Genomic DNA, 20,475 nt, shown 5'->3' with positions numbered 1-20,475 from the left:
GTAACTGTCATGGTGGCCTTCTCTTAGTGGCTAGAGAGGCCTCAGAATATAGGGAAGTAGAAAATAGACAGGGGGAATGGTGATAGGGATTATCTCAATCTCTGAGCATTCTGGATAATGACTTGGGGATATTTAGGCTTGCAATCATTGGTTACCCCATGATTTTTTTGCTTTCCAAACATTCAAGTATGTAGCTGAATTGCTCAACACAATTTTCAAGCTGTTGTATTCAGAAGCTAGACCCACAAACCAGATTAGAATTTGAGGGTAGAGGGCAGAAAGTCTTGGGGAAATGTTGGGGTCTTGTCAGCAGGGTGATCTGGAGCAGCAAGTTTGGCTGAGTATGAATTCAGGGGTCTGGAGAGCCAGAGGAGAGGATCTGAATGGGACACCCTTGTGACAAGAGAGCAGAGTGTTCCCTCAGGCCTTCCAGTATCCCTCAAGACATGCAAGAACCTGTAACACAGCCCAGGCCAAGAGGGAGTTTAGGAAATAAAGAATAAGACTGAAATTTCCTGACACTTCAGGCTGAACATTTGATTTATGTTAAATAGTTAGACAGTGTTTCTTCCACACTTGTGCCCACAGTCTGAGGTTGAAATCCATAGTAGAAAGTAATGAACTGGATTTGAAGTTAGTGAAGATCTCCTCTTTGGAGCCATGCTTGTCTCCATGAGTATAGCTTGCTTGGCTGACCTAGGAAGACCTTATTAATCCATGCACAAAGAGTAAGGTACTATTCAGAACTGTCCTGAAGCCTCTGGAACCTTCACCCCTCCCACCCCAAAATCCAAACAAGACTCTTTCCGGATGCCTTTGTTTTGGGTAAGAAAGAAAGTTCATCATGTCTTACTGGAACCTCCCAGTCAGAGGAGAGATTTGAAAAGATGTTTCGAAACCAGCACCTTTGTTTAGTACTCCCTTAGTATTCACACATGTTGCAGACAGTTTCATTCAGTGCCCCAAGTCTTAAATAAACATTCAAGGAGTCCTAAACTTATCCTAACTTTACTTTCCCTTGCTTTGTAGCTAAATGAAAAGAAATGGAGTATCTGAGGAAATTCTGATCACTGACTTTTAGTGTATAAACTATCGTTGGCTCCTGGAATCCTATAATCAACATATGATGGAATTAAATATGAGATTTTTTTAAGACAGGGTTTTGCTATGCTTCAAACCTAGCGTCCTTCCACCTCAACCTCAGTTAGTATTTAACTTTGCATTTTAATATGTAATTATATTTGAATGAGATCTTTTTATATAAAGAAGGATGAAAACAATGAAAATTCTTGTGTGAAACCCAAATTTATCAAGGAATGTAGAGAGGACAGGCTTTGTGGGGGCTTTCTTAGAATGATCTCCCTCTGGCTTTGCCAGGCTTTTCCTTCTGCTGGTCTTCCTCACAGATTCCACCTGACTTCTGAAGGAAGAAATCCATCCCATCCCAAACAACCTCCTTGGGAAATGGTTTGGAGATTGATGGTGAGTTCACAGATAGAACAGCTCATCACAGGCGGTTTACAGGAAATAATCTCCAGCATAAATGTGTCACCAAGACTATTATGCAGGGATGAGGTATATGAAAGTATCATCAAAGTTATCAATCACTTATTTGTGCTTGAAAAAAAATTCAAACTACATTGCTACTTTTTTCCCTTTTGAAGGCCAACCATGATCTGGATCCAAATAACAAAATAAAATTCAACCTGTGGTCTGTGGCCAAGTGGAAAGAATGCTGGGACCAAGAAACAAAAAGCGTGGATTCTGGCATCTGTCTTCAGCCACCGAGTTTTAGAGAAATCAAGACTGGCTTCTTGGTTTAAGGGATGAGTCTCACAACTCATCTCTGAGTCCTCTCTGGACTAAAAGATAGAAGTGAGACTAAAAGATAGAAGTGAGCCCCCCCAAAAAGAATCCATAGTTAGGTAATCATCCATTTAGTTATGTTGAAAATAGTTTTTTTTAACACATGACATAGTTTATCACATTTGCTTCCTTTTTCCCCATGTTACTAGTGCATATTAATTGTACAATGTGGGGTTTTCATATATTATTGAAATTTATTTAATCATATTCAACCCCTCTCTTTCTCTTTCTCATCCTCTTCCCATCCTTTTTTGTTATAAAGGGGGGAGTTCATTGCAATCCTTTTGTGTGCATGCATACACATACTTCATATAGACGCAGCAGATTTTTCCAGACCCATGTTTCATGAGAAGATTTTCATTTTTCCTACTGGGATGAATGACCATTCCCCAAATCTCTGAGCAAGGACTTAGAGAAATATGATCTGGGCCCAGAAGCCAGCCATCATAAGACCCAAACCAAAAGGAGCCAAGCAAGAAAATGAGAGGAAATTATATGAACAAAAATATATGCCTTTTACTACTATTTATGTCTGTCATAAAGATTCAGTTGATTTTCATAACTTATATGTGCTCCAGAGAGTGAATACCACAAGAACCAAAATCCATGATTTCCTTCAACCACCAAGCGCCAGCTGTAAACCAAGACACCCTTGTTCAGCAGTATTGCTCCTCAGAGCGGGCAGAGATTCCCAGGGCTGTGTTTGGGTTAGAAGGAAAAGTCAGTGTGGAAAATGTGTAGCTGGTGGATTTGTTTGGCTTCCATTCAGATTCCATGCAATGGACTCCTCCCAAGATTATGTGCTTTCTTGTGATTGGATCTTGAACAAGTCTAATGTTCAAGATAGGTTGCCTCTGAACTCCATGAGATCAGGGGTCTTACATTAAATATTTATTCTTTTATTTCCAACAGATAGTTGGCACTCAATAACTTGTGAAATAATAACTTATTCTGGGCATTAGGGAATAGCCATTCATCCTGGTAGAAAAATGAAATCTTTCTCAGAGGAAATGATTATGTGTTGATACATGTAGCCCCTTCTCTTCTGCTTCACTGGGTCACTGAAGCCAGGCTCTGACACACATTTAAAATAAAGGACAAAAGGAAGGCTTCGCATTCAGATAGTAGCCTACTGTCACACTGCATCCTGCTCTGTCTGCTGTTCTTTACAGTGAGTGCCTTCAGCCTTTGGTGAAGGGATAAAACTTATCTCATATTTTTCTTTTGTCTTTTTCCTCCTTAAGACTAGAACTCAGGGGAACTCTCTTGGGGGAAAGCATCTTCAGCCCTGAATAGTTTATCAAAGCCCAGGAAAAGGGCCAGGAGTTTGGCCTAGTGGTAGAGTTTTTGCCTAGCATGCACTAAGACCCACGTTTAATTCCTTGGTACCACATACATAGAAAAAAGCTGGAAGTAGTGCTGTGACTCAGGTGATGGAGCTTTAGCTTTAAGAAAGCCCAAGGACAGTGCTCAGGCCTTGAGTTCTAGGCCCAGGACTGGCAAAAAAAAAAGCCCAGGAAAAAAATAAAATCAAGGTAGTGTGTGCCCTCTGACAGAGCCATTGTGAGAGAGCAGGATCAAAGCAGAGTAAGAGATGAAGATCCTGGTGGTGGGAGGTAACTGGACAAGGTATCATTGCTGGGTAGCTGGTAGAGGAAGGCCAATGCATAAAGGGGAATGAATGATCCTGGGGTGCTCTGGGGTTGGTGGACTACCCCAACCTTAGAATCTACGGGAAGTTCTCCCACTGGTGAGCCTGAGGCATTTTAAGTAAGATCACTTGTACATGTTTCAGTGTACCACTTCTCCTTTTTCCCTGTTGTCCTGGGTTCTTTTCCAGCTTAGTGTTTATCATGTAGTTTTCATTTTCCAACAAAGCACCATCATTAACATACATTAAAATAAACCAGAAAGGACTGAGCTGAAGCACACGGTGGGCTTCCAGCTTCCTTTGTAGTCAGGGGACAGGGTATGAGGTGCACTGTAACATGGGAGCACAGTAATAAATTCATCTCTATTTTCCATCTGTGACCTAATGACCATCTACTTTTAAATGAGTGTGTGTGAATTGCTTGCTGGTGAAATGGTTGTGAGCAGACTGGAGCAAAAGGGCTCCTCATGTCTCAAGTAGTAGTGGGGAAAGGCTCAATATTAATTAGTACTCACACCAGTGTCTTGGAGTGCCCCTCAGCTTTCTGTGGTTCTGCATCGCATACTACAGAAAGAAGACAGAGACTAGTTGGTAGGGGCCAGTAGGAAACTTGGAAATGTTCCGGCATTACAAACATAGAGTACTGTGAATAAACAGACTGTGAGAAATCCTTTGGGAAAGCACACGGAGAATCGCCTGAAAACCCTTACTTCAGTAGTTTCTTTCATTTGTTACATGGTATACACCTATGACTACTTTTATTATTTCAGAATTTTTTAAAAAAAATTTACAAGAAACCACTTGGCAGCAATAAAGTTTTTTTAAATGAGGGTATATTTCATGCAAAATTAGATATTGAATTCTCATTTCACAAAAAGTTGGACAGTGAACACATGACATGCACCAAGAGCCAGTCAACATTAGTCATCTGTCATGGATATTACGACTGCCAGCAAATGAAAGGATGAGAGGCTGCTGAAGAATTGGCCACCTCCTCTCACATTATTTGGTACAGCATTTAGATTGCATGATTCTCTTCATTAATTGTATTCTTTATTTGATTACTTTTTATTCATTTATCTGTTTTCCCAGTTTCTACTGTGCTGATATAATGAAAGAAAGTAAGCTAGTCTGTGTTAGGTACCTTCAGAGAACCTGGCAAATAGTAAAATAATGAGGTTTTTATATAAACATCCTGGGTGCTTCCAACAGGAAGTTGATTGTTAGTTAATCTAACCATTATTCTTTTGCTCCCTTCATTCCTTTCACTGTGAAGCATATGACATCTGAATAAAGGCTGCAGAAATTCAGTCAAAAAGTAGAATGTGGGAAGATAGAACTAACCTTGAGTGATTATATGAGGACACCATTTTATGGAGAGCAGCTATAGAAGCAACAGTGATACTGAAGTGAGAAGGCAATCAAGCAGAAATGCATTTGAAATTGATTGCAATGCCCAGTTCATCTATAATCTTGTCAGCCAAACATCAGCATCCCAGAATTTAAAATAATAGCTGGGGCTTGGAATATCTTATGGTACCAGAAAGTAAGGAGGTTCTATAACTCCACAAGGATGAGAATGTATTTAAGGAATACAAGGACCAAAGGCCATAGGCTCTTCTTCCCAATACCTAACAATGTGAGCATTACAGTAAATTACATGGTATTAGGCTATACATACCTAAATAAATGTTGGGAGAAATAAACAAGTAAGAGAGGGGAGACAAAGCCATTACAGTGTCTGAATAATTTGTTTTTATACTTTGTTCTCCGAAAGTTTAATTCCCCCCCCCACACCTCTGCCCATAGGTATGGGCTGTATTTAGTGACGAGTTGCTCTCTCCCCACCCAAATAGAGCAATAGGGAAAAATATACACTATAGAATCCTGGAAAGCACTGAATTAACCAAGTGAGCAAGGCTGATGTCACCAACATGGCAGCGTATGCCCTGTTATGAGCTTCATGGCAATGGTATGGTTTTTCCTCAAGCTCTTAGCCCAAGAATTACACTGGATAAACCCAACCAATTTGACATGCTACAAAACACTAGTCCAACATTCCCCCAAGTTTTGAATGACTGAGAGGAGACATTGATATCTTGATCACTCTAACTAAGATATTCTGGAATAATAGGAGGACATTAGTAGAAAAACTAAAAGAAATATATATATATAGATTAGTTAACAATGATGATGACTTAGTTGAGACAAGTTTTCATACACCAATATAAGAATCTAATCATGGAGAACATGACTAAGATACAGGAGAATATAAATAACATTAGCAAAAGTCTTCAAATTTACAGTTGATATAAAACTTAATTTATTAAAAATCATAGCTATACTAGGAAAATTTAGAAACATTCTAATAAATAGGTCAATGAGCAAAAAATTCAATCGTAATTTTGTGATTTTATATGCAAAATAATGACAAAACTCAAGTTCACTCTGCTGTTTCTTGTGAGAAATATTTGATCTATTAAAAGATTAGAGTCAATCTAAGAGTATTTAAGTAAAGGGTATTTAACTCTAAGCATGTTCTCTAACAAGTGTTTGGTTTTAACTTAAATTATATTGGAAGTCTTTCATTAAAGGATTCAATGAAATGTAAGTAGAAAAATGTCAGCATATAGGGTTTAGACTGAATTTTATTGACCGCAAAGATTATGAACAAATACTCATAGATATGCAGCCTTTTAAAATAAATGGAAGAGATCAGAGGTAGGAGGATTGTGCCCCTAGGTTAAAACAACCTAGACCCACCCTGAAAAAAAACTCAAGACCCTATCCCCCAAAGAACAAAATCAGAAAATGCCAGAGCATGTGGCTCAAATGACAGAATGCTCACCTAGAAAGTATGAGGCCCTGAGGTCAAACTGCATCAGGTCAAATAAATTAATTACATAAGTGGGGGTGGGGAACTAAACAAATTATGTAAGGAGAGAGAAACAGAGAGGAAATTGTTGCATAAACTATTTGGGACATACATTAAAATGTATTCTTTATTTATCTAAAATTCAAATTCAACTGGTTTCCCATGCTTTTATTTGCTAACACTGGCAAAGAAAGAAAGAAAACTAGGTTCCAGCCCAGCTCATTTATTTCACATACTTCTGTTAGCCTTTCCTTGTTGTATGCTGGGGATAAAACATTAAAAAAAAAAACCCATGATCTTATCCTGGAAAAACACAAGCCCTTGCTACCTTACTGTGTGATCTTGGGGAACTTACTTGACTTTTCTGAAATAAATGCCCTTGACCATAACATGGCAATGTTATCAACTCTAGGCTGGTTTGGTGTACAAATGGAGTTCTGGGTGTGAAAGTTTTAGGTCAAATCTTAACTTGTTGCACAAAATCCGTCAACTCACTCCAGTAAGCATCTTTGGCAACACTGAAACCAAAGCAGATTTGTAGACTGAATAACCTGACATGTGTTCTGATGGATCCAATATTTGTGCCAAATCGCTCTGACTTGGGAACCAGTCATAGTCTATCTTACTGAAGCTGCTTCTCCCTCCCAAACCCCACCCCATCCTCTGGAAAGATAATATTTGTAATATATTATAAATATAAATATAAATATAATCATACACATACAAAAAAACAGTGGGTTGAGTTTCACCAAATTTTAGGTGCTCTATTAAATTAGAAGCTATGATAATATGCATGAAATTTGCTTTGGGAAGTCCCAAGGGATTGGGAGATTTTTATCTTCCTAGCAGGTTTCAAGAGTTGTGGGTCATTCAGGGATGAAGAATCTATAAACAGAGAAAACCATGTTTCAAACGTGAGTTCTCAAGTGAAAGTCAGAGCACAGATGTTAATTTGCCCATGAGAACAGTTTCTCTGGGAGATAATTTCATGTGTATATGAGTGCGTGAGTGTGTGTGTGTGTGTGTGTGTGTGTGTGTGTGTGAGAGAGAGAGAGAGAGAGAGAGAGAGAGAGAGAGAGAGAGAGAGAGAACACTTATTGGGTACTATATGCTAAGCACTCTCCAAATCATGTTACATGAATTAGATGTGTTATCACACATCCATCTAAAGTATGTGTTTAAATAATTGTTAAATAATAATATAAATAATATATAATGTATAACAATAAATGTTATTATTGGATCTATTAAAAAGGTTCTGAGAAGGTAATAGTCAGACAGCTGTCTGACTTTGGAAAAAATTATTTAAGAAGCTAAAATTTAAAACTTGGGCAAATGACTATTTCAGCATCACTTATTGAAGTTAGTGATACTTTTCCACTATGCAGAAACTCTGCCTCCCCATTTAATGCGGGCCTGATGATGGAACTTAGTAGTCCAAGCTCATGTTATACTCCGTGTTAACACCACATAGACATTCATTTTCTCTTTCTGGGCTTTATACGAAGCCAGGAAAATTGGGCCAATGCTAAGTGATGACTTGCCACCCAAATCCTATCCCTTTCATCTGTGATCTGATCTGTCTGCTGGAAGAGAGATTCCAGATACAAGGTAGAGCAATGTTAACAGGATGTAAGGGTAACTATCTTCTCTGGAGGGTTACGTGACATCAGAATGGATTAGCAAGGGGAATCATATCACCTACTTTCCAGAGGAATTTTTAAAATAGCAGCAACCTCTTTCCATTGGAATGATAGTAACAGTATATCTGGAGCTGAGTTTATACTGATCATTTAAGAAGTAAATGCAGAGGTACACCAAGTCATGGCAATTTGTCAGCTTGTCTGATCAATTCTGATAGCAGAAAACTACAGAATTATGGGCTCTAGTTATTGGGTTTAGTGGTTGGGAATGTTTAAACTCAATATCATGCTGTCTACTTTGTCCCGGCCAGTGGAAATAATGGGGTGTATGTACTCATTCATTTATGCATTCAGCATCTACTATTTTCCAGATATGATACTGGTCACCAGAGTCACCATATCAATGAGAGGTGATCCATGTCCTTGAGAAACTTAAAGCCTGGGTTCTGGTCCCTATTGTAATCTGAGTAGTTGCTCAGCACCAATAACTTGAGCCGTTTTCTAAGTCTGACCCTTACATTATACATGGAATTAGACTAAGACCTTTTACTAGTCACGGGCACCAGTTGATTCTGACTGATAACATTGATATCATTCATGCAGCAAATACTTGCTCACATCTTCCATATCCTGGGTTCTACACTTTGTTTGAAAGGATATCATCTCTTGTGAAAGATAACATTGAGATTAGACAGTAAATATCATGGGGCCTAAGGTTGCATTACAGGGGCAAATTTGAGGAACCAGTGGCTAGGTTTCTTGTAGGACGGCTAGGTTGAGTCTTAGAGGCTAAGGAAAGCTTAGAAGATGGAGGGGGCTGAAGGAAGGAATTCCAGACAATGCAAAAAATCATGAGCTAAATATGGAGGGAAATGGAAGGATGTCTGCTTAATATGACTGAAAGCAGACTAGGGATAGCCAGATAGTGAGAGGAGAGGGAAGAGGAGGAGAGGGGAAGGAGGCAGAAGGAGGAGAAGGGGAGATGGCAATGTGGAAAGTGTTAAGGACTAAAACAGAAAGTAAATGAAGAACTTTGTTCCCCTGCTTCAGAGTCTGGACATGAACTTTGGATAGTTAGAGGTCACAAAGGACTTTAAAGAGCAAAGAGATAAGGTGGGTGGTGAGCAATAGTGAACAGTATGGGTGGCAGGTATGGGGAGAGGTGGGGATAGAATGAACAATCTAGAAGCTGTCTGGTTGGGGCTGAATGGAAGGATCTCCTCCGCCTCCCCTACTTTCCACTCTCTGCCCGCCCCTCTTTTCTTTTCATTTCTTCCCTGGGATGTCCAAGAAGCAATGGGAGCTTTGCAGGCAGAAATTAATGTGCTATGTGACCTCCTTGGTGCCTTACGCAGTGCAAATGGCTTTGTGACTGTGTAAGGAGCGGGTGACAGCCTCATTGCTGAGACCACACGCCATACCAGAAGAAGGCAGTGACTGCCTGGAAGTGACTCATCAAGAGTGGCACAGATAATACCCATTCCTGAGACTCTAAACCATGTGGGTTGACAGAGCTGTGTCTCCAGCTAAGCTGTGCTCTCTTCTTTCCCTGTGTGGTTTTGGCTTAGTGGCAAGTACCAGGTTTGGTCACATCCATCCCCAAACACTGTAACCTAGTTGTGCAGGGACTTGAAGTTCCCCATAGTCATGTAACTTCAAGCCCAAATGCCTGAGCTACATTCATGGGCATAAAGCAAGTAGCCCCAGAGATAGATTTTAGCACCAGAGGCTTTGCTGGAATAAACAAGATGTCGTTATACAATCCTGTGTTCATAGCTGTGATAAATACCTGAAAGAAACACATAAAAGAAGAAAGACTTATTTTGATTGTGGCTTAATTCCATGGTAGCTGGCTCCATTGCTTTTAGTCCTGTGGCAGGAACATTACAGAGAGAAAACACATTCACTTCATAACAACAAGGCTCCAACTTGCATAGTTCTACCACCTTCCACAAGTCTATTTAAAATTTGAAACTAGTCCCTTATCTATCATCCTTTACAAGAATCAATTCAAAGTGGATCAAAGATTTAAGTCCTGACACTGTGAAATGACGGTGCATACAGGATTAACTATATGAATAGGATTGCAATTGTCCAGGAATTAAGAATAAAAATTGACAGGCAGGTGGGACCACACCAAATTTTAAAATTCTATGCACTAAAGGAACAACCCACAGTCTGGAAAAAAAATTATTGTCAGCTATTCAGCAGATAAAGAGTTAATATCCAGATATGCAAAGAGCCCAAAAAATTAATCAACAAAAGAAGGATGTAATTAATAACTAGGCAACAGACAAATCTCAAAAGTAGATAATGACCAAGACATATTCAGCATCCTTAGCCATACAGGAATAGCAATCAAAACTACACTGAGATTTCATTGATTTCATTTTACTCCAAGCAGAGTGGCACTCATCAATAAAACCAACAATGACAAATTTTGTCAAAGAAGTATGGTGGAGGAGCAAGACAGATAGGGAATAAACTCTCCTATACTGTTGATGGAAATATAAATTAGTTCAACTAATGTGAAGATCAGCCTGGAGGTGCATCACGAGGCTAAAAGATAGGCTAGCACTGATGGCTCACACCTTTAATGTTACTTACTCAATCTGAAGATTGCCAGATGAAACCAGCCCAAGTAGACACTCTTATCTATAATTAATGACAAAAAGAGGAAAGAAGGGAAAAAGGAAGGAAGGAAGGAAGGAGAAAACGGGATCATATATATGAACGGATTTCTTTTTATTTTTCAGAATTAAACTATGCAATAAGATGAGGAAGAATGAGTAAGGATGGAGGTAAGGTTTAAATCCTGGTATTCTTATTTTACTGTAACCAGCCTGAACTCTGAAATTACATGTAGCCTTTGCTCTATCAGTGTGCAAACACAAGATGGTTGGGAGGGGGTGGGAGGAGGGAAATGGGAACAAAAACATGAACAGGGGTATCAATGTTCGAGAAGTATTTTACCTACTACCTGACAAATGTAACTGTAACCCCTCTACACATTACCCTGACAATAAAATGTAATAAAAAAGAAAAGCAACAGAAAAAAGAGATGTTATACCAGTGCTCCCTGAGTAATCACATGCCTTCAACTCTTAATATCCAGGCTATCTCCAGCCTAGGCTGATCTGGTTCCAACCACAGGCAACATTGTGGATAACCTTAAACTCATCATAACCTCATTATAATGATAAAGACACACCCACAGGTGCCAGGACCAATAGGATCATTCCCAAGTTAGGCAAGAAAAGAGGTGGCACCCTAATTTCCTGAAAGCTTCCTTTTTTATAAAATGTTCTGGTGACAGCACACATCTCATACCATCTCCTAACCCAGTCCTCAGAAACTCCAAACTCTAGACCTGCTGAGGAATCTGTATATTTAGAGCATACATTCCCCCATCCATTTCTTGGCTTTTAAATACAATTTCATGCCCACTCATACAACTCACTGGTTATTGGTGAACAATATTGAGTAGGAAAAGAACCCGAAGATTTGCTAGCCTAAGTGTTTGTTCAAGCATGCCACTTAAATCAGTGAAGGCTGACTCTTGACCCAAGTCTAGAAACTTTCTCTGTCCTAACTTTCCAAGTTATGAGCTACTGCAGAGAACATACCCTTTATGACTTCTCACCCACCTTCCTCTCCAACATCTCATTCAATCCCCAAGAATTTGCTCTTCTTTTCATGAAGTTAGTACTTGCAGTTGGAGACCAAGTCTCTAATTGCAGCCTTTCCCATCATCTAAGGCTCAATAACCACTTATGTGATTTGCCAGCCTCCTTGTCACATATGTAAAATGTAGGAAATGTAGTCTTCTTATTCAGCAATGGTAAATGAAAGTAATCAGGAAAGAGAGCATCACTTAACGACATGTTCATTAGAATAATAGATTGAGAATGTTGAAAGTAATCAAGAAAGAGAGCACCACTTAATGACATGTTTATTAGAATAATAGATCGAGAATGTTAAAAGAGGCAACATGGATCAAGATGCACTGTAGTCATAAACTTCTTTGTTGGATGGCAACTCCTTTGAACAATTAAAGATAATAAAAATAGTTTTAAAAAATAGATTGAGCTGAGCACTGAATCTGGCTTGAATCTATAATCCTAGCTACTCAGGAGGATAAGATCTGAGGATCATGGTTCAAAGCCAGCCCACGCAGGAAATGCTGTGAGACTCTTATCTCCAATTAACTACCAGCCAGAAATAGAGCTGTGGATCCAGGGGTAGTGTGCTAGCCTTGAGCAAAATAAGCTCAGAGACAGCACCCAGGACCTGAGTTGAAGCCCCAGGACTAGCATACACACACACACACACACACACACACACACACACACACACACACACACACACACACACACACACCCCAAAAACAAACAAGGTGCCATAAAATGTTTAAAATATTCCCTTGTGTATTTTGGACACAAATATTGCCACTATCTCCATGTTTTATCAAAAGCAAACACATTTTGAATTTTAATTGAAATATTATAGGATAATTGAGGTTTCCCCCCCACACCCATAGCCAGAAATATATACAATCTTGTGCAAATCATAAGATAGAAAAACACAAGGGATCCTGAATGCGTCACTTGGAGACTTGGAGAAGGGTGGAGGCAGATAACCCACTGGGGGACTTGGAGAAGCAACTCTAGCCCAAGGTTTCAAGGAGACCTCACAGGTGAGTTAGAGTCTTGGTGGAGTAGCTTCTGGTCCTAAAGAGGAGCCAGAAGGAAGGCCACACTGAGCCCACCCTCCAATAACAGACAGACCCAGGAGAAGGCCAGAACAAACACATTGCTTCATCTAGGGCTATTATACTCCATCAAAGCCTCTGGCCTTTGGTCTGAGATGATAAAGCTATTAAATGCCAATGCTAAAAGGGACCTCGAGGGGCCATGGTTTCAATGCCCCTATTCTCCGGGTCTGTTTCACAACCTGCATAACCTCTAGTAGTTGCAAAACTATTCTGTTTCAAGAGCTACAAAGAGGTTGTGAAGGCAGGAAGTGACTTCTATTGATTCCCAGACACAGCATACGATATCTGCCTATTGCTTCTCAGGATATCTATCCTTCAGTGCCAAGTGTACAAGTCTATCCCCATTCATCCCATCCTGACCCCACAACAAATACCAGCTCCTTCTGTGTATGTATTGTCAAGGTGCCTCTCCAAATAATTTTTTCTGTTATTTTTAAGAGAAAAGATCAAAGTCGTGGTTGTGAGACTATTTCAAGAGCATGAATAACAGCTTCATCAAGGCAGGAAAATCTCTCTCCACAAACCCCCCTCCTGAGGAAGTCCCTTCAGCTAATATACCCTCACTCTAGGTCCCAGCAGAGAGTGATAAATAATAACACATTTGTAACCAGTGGTAATCAAGTCTTGCGCCCTGCCTCTTGCGCCTTGCCTTGTCTCAGCAGAAAGTTATTATACATGGCGTTACTCGGCCCCCAACAAACCATATGCTAACTATTGCATTAAGGATGGTCTTGAGTTCAAGGCTAGTCTGGGCTTCAGAGTGAAATCATATCTCAACAACAAAACAGCAATGAAACAAGTTTTTTTTTCTGTTGCTTTTTATTTGCAGTGAGGATAATGAATCAATCTTCTTTCATCCCATATTAACATATTACCTTGCCTTCAATATCTCAGGTATTTTATTATGCATTTCTCACCCACTTTCTCCACTTCTCTTTCCCTCCAATGTTGATCTAGTTTTTCATAGAGAAAACTGAGAGCCAGAAGCACCAAGAAGACAATAAACTTAAACAGGAATCTGGAATGAGGTCATTGTCTCTCTGAGAGTATGGGGTTCCCTGGCCTCTTCTGGTTGGCCTCCGGACTAGTTGGGCCTCTGTCCTCCCTACCTCCTTGTCACATGCACAGGCACAGTCACTGTGAGCTGATGAAGGTAGGAGGATAAGGTGGGAAGTGTTCTTCATTCCTCCTTGTCATTACTAGAACCCTGGTTCTTAGGGTCTGGAAGGAAGGCACATGGTGGGAGGATAAGAGCTATAAAAATGTCTGTTTGAAGAATGAGACCTGGGGGTAGGGGGTTTCTGAGAGCAGGGATCAGGCCTGTGGGAGGTGGAGCATGCAATTCTGACGTCAAAGAACCTCCAGGGTCTTGACACTGAATGAGATAATGTCTACTTCCTGAGGGAGCAGAGCCCCTTTCTCCCTAGAGTCTTGTGTAACTTGGGACATAGAAAGACAGTAATAGATGAGAATTCTGTGCTGCCCCTGAGAATCTTCTCTCTGCTGAGCTTGACATAGAATAGGCTCTGTGTGGGGGGACACACACAGGTTCACAAACATACCCTCCCTAGACAGAACTCAAATGTGACCAGTCTTTACTCCCTGCTCTTCTCCTATTCTCCTCAACAATTGTCCTCTTGTCTTTTCTTGATCCTTCCTCTTTCCCCTTCCATTCCTTTCTTTACTCTAGCAAGTTAAAAAAAAAAAACCTGAGATCCCATGACGTCTGCCCCAGGAATGAGGACAGATTATATTTCTCTCCATCAAATGGAAGCCATTTACCTACGCCACAATCAAGTTGAACTGCTTTCCAGAAGTGCACAGAACTTTTCCTAAGGATTCAAAGTCAGGGATTTGGATTCACTGAATGAAAAATAGCCATGCTTCTTAATTATTTCCTCTTTGCCAGACCTACAGATTACTCTGCAATACTGTCAACTGCAGCTTCAGTTATCCAGGTGGGATCTCCAAAAATGTCTCTTGTATTTGTATATCTTAAAAAATGAAACAGCAAAAATCTAAGCCTTCTAGACATGGGTATTTTCAGAGAAGATAGACCTCCTTTTTCCCTTTTCAACCAGAAAGCTGGCCTCCTCTTGGCTTCAAGATTTACACATAATTATCCCAACATGCAATATTACTTGGCTTACGATGTCCACATGCAAATCCTAGCCCTATGCCATCGTCAGAAGAGTAGAGAAGCTGAACTTAGCTTAAATCCCTTGTATAGTACATGGCAAGAAACCAATTAATCAATCGTCAACAATTTAGTAATCTTTCTGACTAGAACGAAGTTTCCATAAGGATAAAGACTGTATAGATTCTCTCCCAACCCCCTACAGTATAGAACTAAATGGGCATATTACCAGGAGTTTCAACTCTACCTCATTAGAACCTGTTGGCATATCAACATTAAGGGATTTCAACACCCAAGTTGAAAGGTGATGCCTGGGGTTAAAAATCAGCTTTTCTCTTTTTGTCCGACTAAGCAAACATTTCTTGGGTGAGCTAACCCTTCTCCTCACAATTTATGGACTATTATACCACTTGGCGGGCAAATGAGTCTCTTCCTAAGTCCTGCCTCCATGATAATCTGATTTCCATAGGACCAACAGTGATGCACAAGATTGCCGAACGCACTAAGGTGTGTTCCCATGGCCATCATATATTGGGTGACTTAACATGGTAGAAAGTGATGTTTGCATACTCTTAGAGTCTCAAAATCTAAAACCAAGGAGTGAGCCAGGGCCATGTTCCCTCTGAGATTTTTTTTTCTCTTCCTAGCTCCTGGTAGATGTTGGTGATACTTAGAACAGATGCAATCCTTCAATCTCTGTCTTTGCCACTGCCTGGCATTGTCTCTGTTTCTTCTCGCTTTTTCTTTTTTATTGTATGACTTTAAGATTTACTTGTGACATTTTGATGTACATAATAAAAATGAATATGATAATCAAGTTACTTAGTCTGTCTCTTCACATCTTCATATTTTACTTGGGAGGAAAAACATTTAAGTTCTATCCTCTTAGAAAATTTCAAGTATACAATATAGGATTATTGACTATATCATATAATAATCTACTTGAAGTTATTCATCCTACCTTATTATAACTTTGTATCTTTTAATCAATCTCTCCCCATTTTTCGACACCAGTAATAATTCTTCTACTCCTATGATTTTTTATTTCATATATAAATAAGATTATATACACTATGAGCACTAGCCTTAAGGAAACCCAAGGACAGTGCCCAGGCCCTGAGTTCAAACCCCAGAACTGGCAAAAAAAATTAGAAAATATTAAAGTATTATTTAGTCCAGGTCTCTTCTGGACCTGTATCCAAAAAAAATGAGATTAGTCGTGTAAAAAGGTATCTACACTCCATGTTTGTTGCTGCATTATTCACAATAGTCAAGAGATGAAAGTAATTTTCTGTTGGTAGATAAACTGATAAGGAAATTGTGTTATTTATCATATAGACTATTTTTTCCTGTGGCTGGTTTGTTTTACTTAACATAATGTCCTCTGAGTTTATCCATATTGTTCCAAATCACAGCATTTCTTCCCTCTCCTTCTTACTTTCCTCCTCCTCACTCTCTTCTTCCTCTTCCTCCTCCTCCTCCTCCTCCTCCTCCTCCTCCTCCTCCTTCTTCTTCTTCTTCCTCCTCCTCCTCCTCCTCCTCCTGTTCCTCCTCCTCTTCCTCTTTCTTTTAGGATTTCTTTGTAAAGGCTAAGTAGTATTATACACATGCATATTTATTTATACATATGTATGATAAAGAAATAACATTGATGACAATGTTGTGATGTTCAGCAACTTTTTCATATGCTTACTAGCTATCAGTATGTTTTCTTAAGAACACGTCTATTCAAGTAGCTGTCTATTTCTCAACAGGGTAACTTGTTTTGTTTGCTGGTTTCTCCATTGAATTGTAGTTATTAGATTGAGATTAGTTCTTAATTTAGATTTTAATCTCTTATAACAGTTTCTTTTTCAAATGACATCAGTTACTACTACTTCTAGCAGTCACCCTAGGTCCCTTTAATCACATGCAGACCCATGCAAATGAGCACCCTTGTGTATGGAAGAGACAATGCCAAGAGAGTTGGGTTTGACTAAAGGGGCTAAGAGTATTCTTTTACTTGAGCCCATTGGACACCTTGCCATGAACAGACCATATATAGATTCTGTTTCCAAAAGGAAACTAAAGTTGAGAGCTTACCTGGCTGGCCAATCCTGTCTGAAGTGCACTGGTAGAAACATCTCCTGAACTTGGAAGCTGTTCACATTAAGGGGAAAGCCTGGCTTTCCACGTTGCCTTGGCTTGTATGATAGGATGGTGTCTTGCATCCAAGAAGCTGGAGCCACAGATAAAGAGAGTTTCCTGCTGACAGATGGCTTCTCTCTTTTCCAGTTTCTTCCAGAATGCAGAGTACTTTGTTTTCCACAAAGAAAAAAAAGAACATATTTTTCCTGAGTCCTTGTTTCTTTCATTTTTATTTCTGCGGGATTTCTGAAAATCTCCCACCTACTGTTTTCTATGATTGTACAATAACCTTAGAAAGCCTTTGATCCCATCTCTCACTAACCTAGTAAGTTATTCTGGGGGAAGAGATCAGGCTCAAATAAGAGCCGAGCTCCATTCTTAGAATTTTGTGACAGTCCACTAATCAGTATTACGCAATAAACATTGTAGCTCAATTTCAACCCCTTTGTTCCCTTCTCACTTGCCACCTCATATTGGGCTTGGTACACACAACCAGGGTGATTTTTTTTCTAAAACACAAATCTGATCATGAAGAACTCCCTTACCCAAAAGTCTTTGGTGGCTTCTTAAGCCTTACTGGATAATGAAATATATAATCTACGACTAAGGGTCTTTCATAGTCTGGCTGCTCCCCTGCCCTGAGCATCAAAGGTACCTCTCAAGAACTCTCAGTTTATCCAATTTACTTGCAGTTTTTGGATATAGCAAGTACCTTTCTATTTTATAGTCTGGTGTTTCCATTAGAAAGCATATATATATATATATATATATATATATATATATATATATATATATATATATATATATATATATATACACACACATAGTGCTTTGTATTTTTGTTTTACCAGTCCCAGGGCTTGAACTCAGGGCCTGAGCACTGCCCTTGAGCTTTCTCAAGGCTGGAGCTCTACCACTTGAACTACAGCATCACTTTCAGCTTTTTCTGTGTATGTAGTACTGAGGAATTGAAGCCAGGGCTTCATGCAGGCTAGGCAAGCACTCTACTGCTAGGCCATGCTCCCGATCCCGTGCTTTGTATTTTTTGTTCCTTGTAAAGGACCATCATCTACTTTAGTCTGGAAAGTTTGTCAGTCTAAAAACTAAAAGTTTTTTTGTTGTTGTTCTTTACTTTGTTTTGTTTTTCTCTTCGGTCTTTCTAACTCTTCCAATGTAAGGAGCCATTAGACTCTGGGGACTCTGGATTCCTTCCACATTCTGGTCATTCTTATAAAGTCTGTTATTGCTTGTCAGGTCATTACTCTAGGCTACATAGACCTGAGAGAATGGAGAGTAAGTATACTCTGTGTGAAAACCACACTGAGGCAATAAATCATGGTTAGTGACACCAGTAGCTGGGTCTAAATTTTCCATGTCTGTCTGTGGAGGAGGCTCATATGCCCTCGTGTTTCCTCCCTCCAGTCACCCTTCATTCTATCCCATCCTTTCCTACTCCCCAGGCCCTCAGCATGTCACAGCTGGATCATCCCAAGTGTTTCCCCCAGGTCTTTCTGGCAGGTTCCAGCTGGCCAGTCATCAGCATCATAGGGTAGGACTTTCCTATTTTCTCTTGTTTTCCACCTCCAAGTCCTCAGAATTTTTTGAAACATTTGTTTCTTTTGTAATTTTCCCATCAACACCTGCATTATAGCCAAATTAAACAAACTAACACAAAAAATCACTACAGACACTGAAGAGAGACACAAGTAAGCCACATGTCTACGCTCATCCTGAGTCAAGTCCCCCCAGGATCTCAATAAGCTACTGAGACACCCAGACAACCCTCTCCTGGCTTTGAGAATTACTCCTGTGTGGTTCCCCTCTTCAGGCCTTTGCTTTTCCTCCAACAGAAGCATCTAAGCAACTCCACTGTCGTCTGTACCTGTCTTCAGCTAGATTATTCTCAGTTCTTACTGTCTTCATCAGATATGGACAAAAGTCATTGACTTACCAGAAGCACAAACACAGATGTTTCACAGATTTCTGTACCTCCCCCAACAAAGTTTAAACTATCAGGCCACTCTCATCCAGAACTTGCAGACAAAAACCTGACAGGAGATTGACCAGTCTGAATCCTAATCACTGCGTTATCCCATGGGCCCCTGTTCTCTTTGTTGTAAAACTTTCAACAGTGACTTAACCCAGGAAGGAGATGGGTACCCAGAAAGGCATCCAATTAGCACATGCTATTGTGGTGCTACTAAGGATCACTATTTCAGCTTCCCTCATGCCTTGCAACATGAGAACTCCAGTTAGCCCTTTGGAGCCACAGTGCCTATGGGACTCATAGGAGTCAGAAATAAGGAAGAGAGAAATGAAAGAAGAAAAGAGAAATGAAAGAAAAAATAACAAAGAAAACAGAAGTCTCTCTCCCAGTCCTGCAAAACATTTGCCTAATAAATGCAAAATGAAAACTCTACAAGTCCCCATGAATTGGGCAAAATATTATTTTGACTTGGACAGAGGATAATATAAACACAGCATCCACTCTCTACGAACACAACCCCCCAACACACACACACAGATACACACACACACCCTCAAACTTACAAAAATAGACAAACAGCAATTACCAAAAAATGCATTCTACATCTATTTTGTAGGTTGATGTGGAAGAGCAAAGCATGGAATGTGGATTGGGTTAGGTGTTGGGATCTACTAACTAGATAACTGACCTACAGGAAGGCTCTCAACTTCTGAGTCTTTATTGCAACCTCTACATGTAACCCTAATAGATTCAGAGGCTCACGTGATTCCGACCCAGCACAATCAACCTGTTTACAGGGTTCTCTTTGGTCAGTGTGGGGAAACTACCAGGCAGTAAGTACTCCTAAATAACTGAGCTCCTCATAATATTAAGTATGACACCTCTCATCTCTTCTTGCTTATCTTACTATTTGGTAATATAGATGACATACAATAATGACCATTCCTTGGAAGGCTATAAGTCAATATATTTATGTACAGTGTTGTTATGTGAGTCTATGGTAAGAGGATTGGCATGAATTTTCTTCCCTGGATATCAAAGAAAAAAAAGGGAGAAGGGAATACTTTTTTCTCAATATAAGCATGAAAACAATTACACCTCTGAAGCTATATAAAACACTATCTTTGCTATGCCCTTGTCTGTTCCAGCGAAAGCCCTTCTTAATAGAAGGGCTTTGCTGTTGTTCAGTTGTGTTATATCATATTGTATCCTTGAAAATGAAGTGCTCCAATGATTACTTTATTCATTCATGTAAGAAATATTTGTCTATAAATTAAGAGATTTCTCCATACCTTTAAAAATAGATCTACAGGTCAAGTTCTCTGTCTTAAGTAAACCATTTCCCTCTCTTTAAGGAACTCACAATCCAGTGGGTGAAGAAAGAATATAAGTTGTTATTTTTGGGTGATGTATCC

At 39.7% G+C, this 20,475-nt stretch overlaps 1 protein-coding gene across 6 annotated transcripts in view; it reads right to left on the bottom strand.

Moving 5' to 3' along the window:
- The window catches only part of LOC150048760 (uncharacterized), a 237,125-nt gene that overhangs the window by 19,725 nt on the left and 196,925 nt on the right, over positions 1-20,475 (bottom strand). For all 6 annotated transcript variants that reach the window (XR_016539143.1, XM_090354787.1, XM_090354785.1 and 3 more), the window contains one exon: positions 17,029-17,241. Coding sequence is in view for 5 of the 6 variants with exons in the window: in XM_090354787.1 (XP_090210913.1) it covers positions 17,029-17,241 (213 nt within the window). In the remaining variant the exon portion in view is untranslated. The remainder of the gene's footprint in view (positions 1-17,028; positions 17,242-20,475) is intronic.

This window comes from Megascapheus bottae, chromosome 21, assembly GCF_031878675.1.
Source record: "Megascapheus bottae isolate mThoBot1 chromosome 21, mThoBot2.hap1, whole genome shotgun sequence".
NCBI lineage: Eukaryota > Metazoa > Chordata > Mammalia > Rodentia > Geomyidae > Megascapheus > Megascapheus bottae.
The sequence above is the reverse complement of the archived record's forward strand: the minus strand, read 5'-3'. Positions and strand labels throughout refer to the sequence as shown.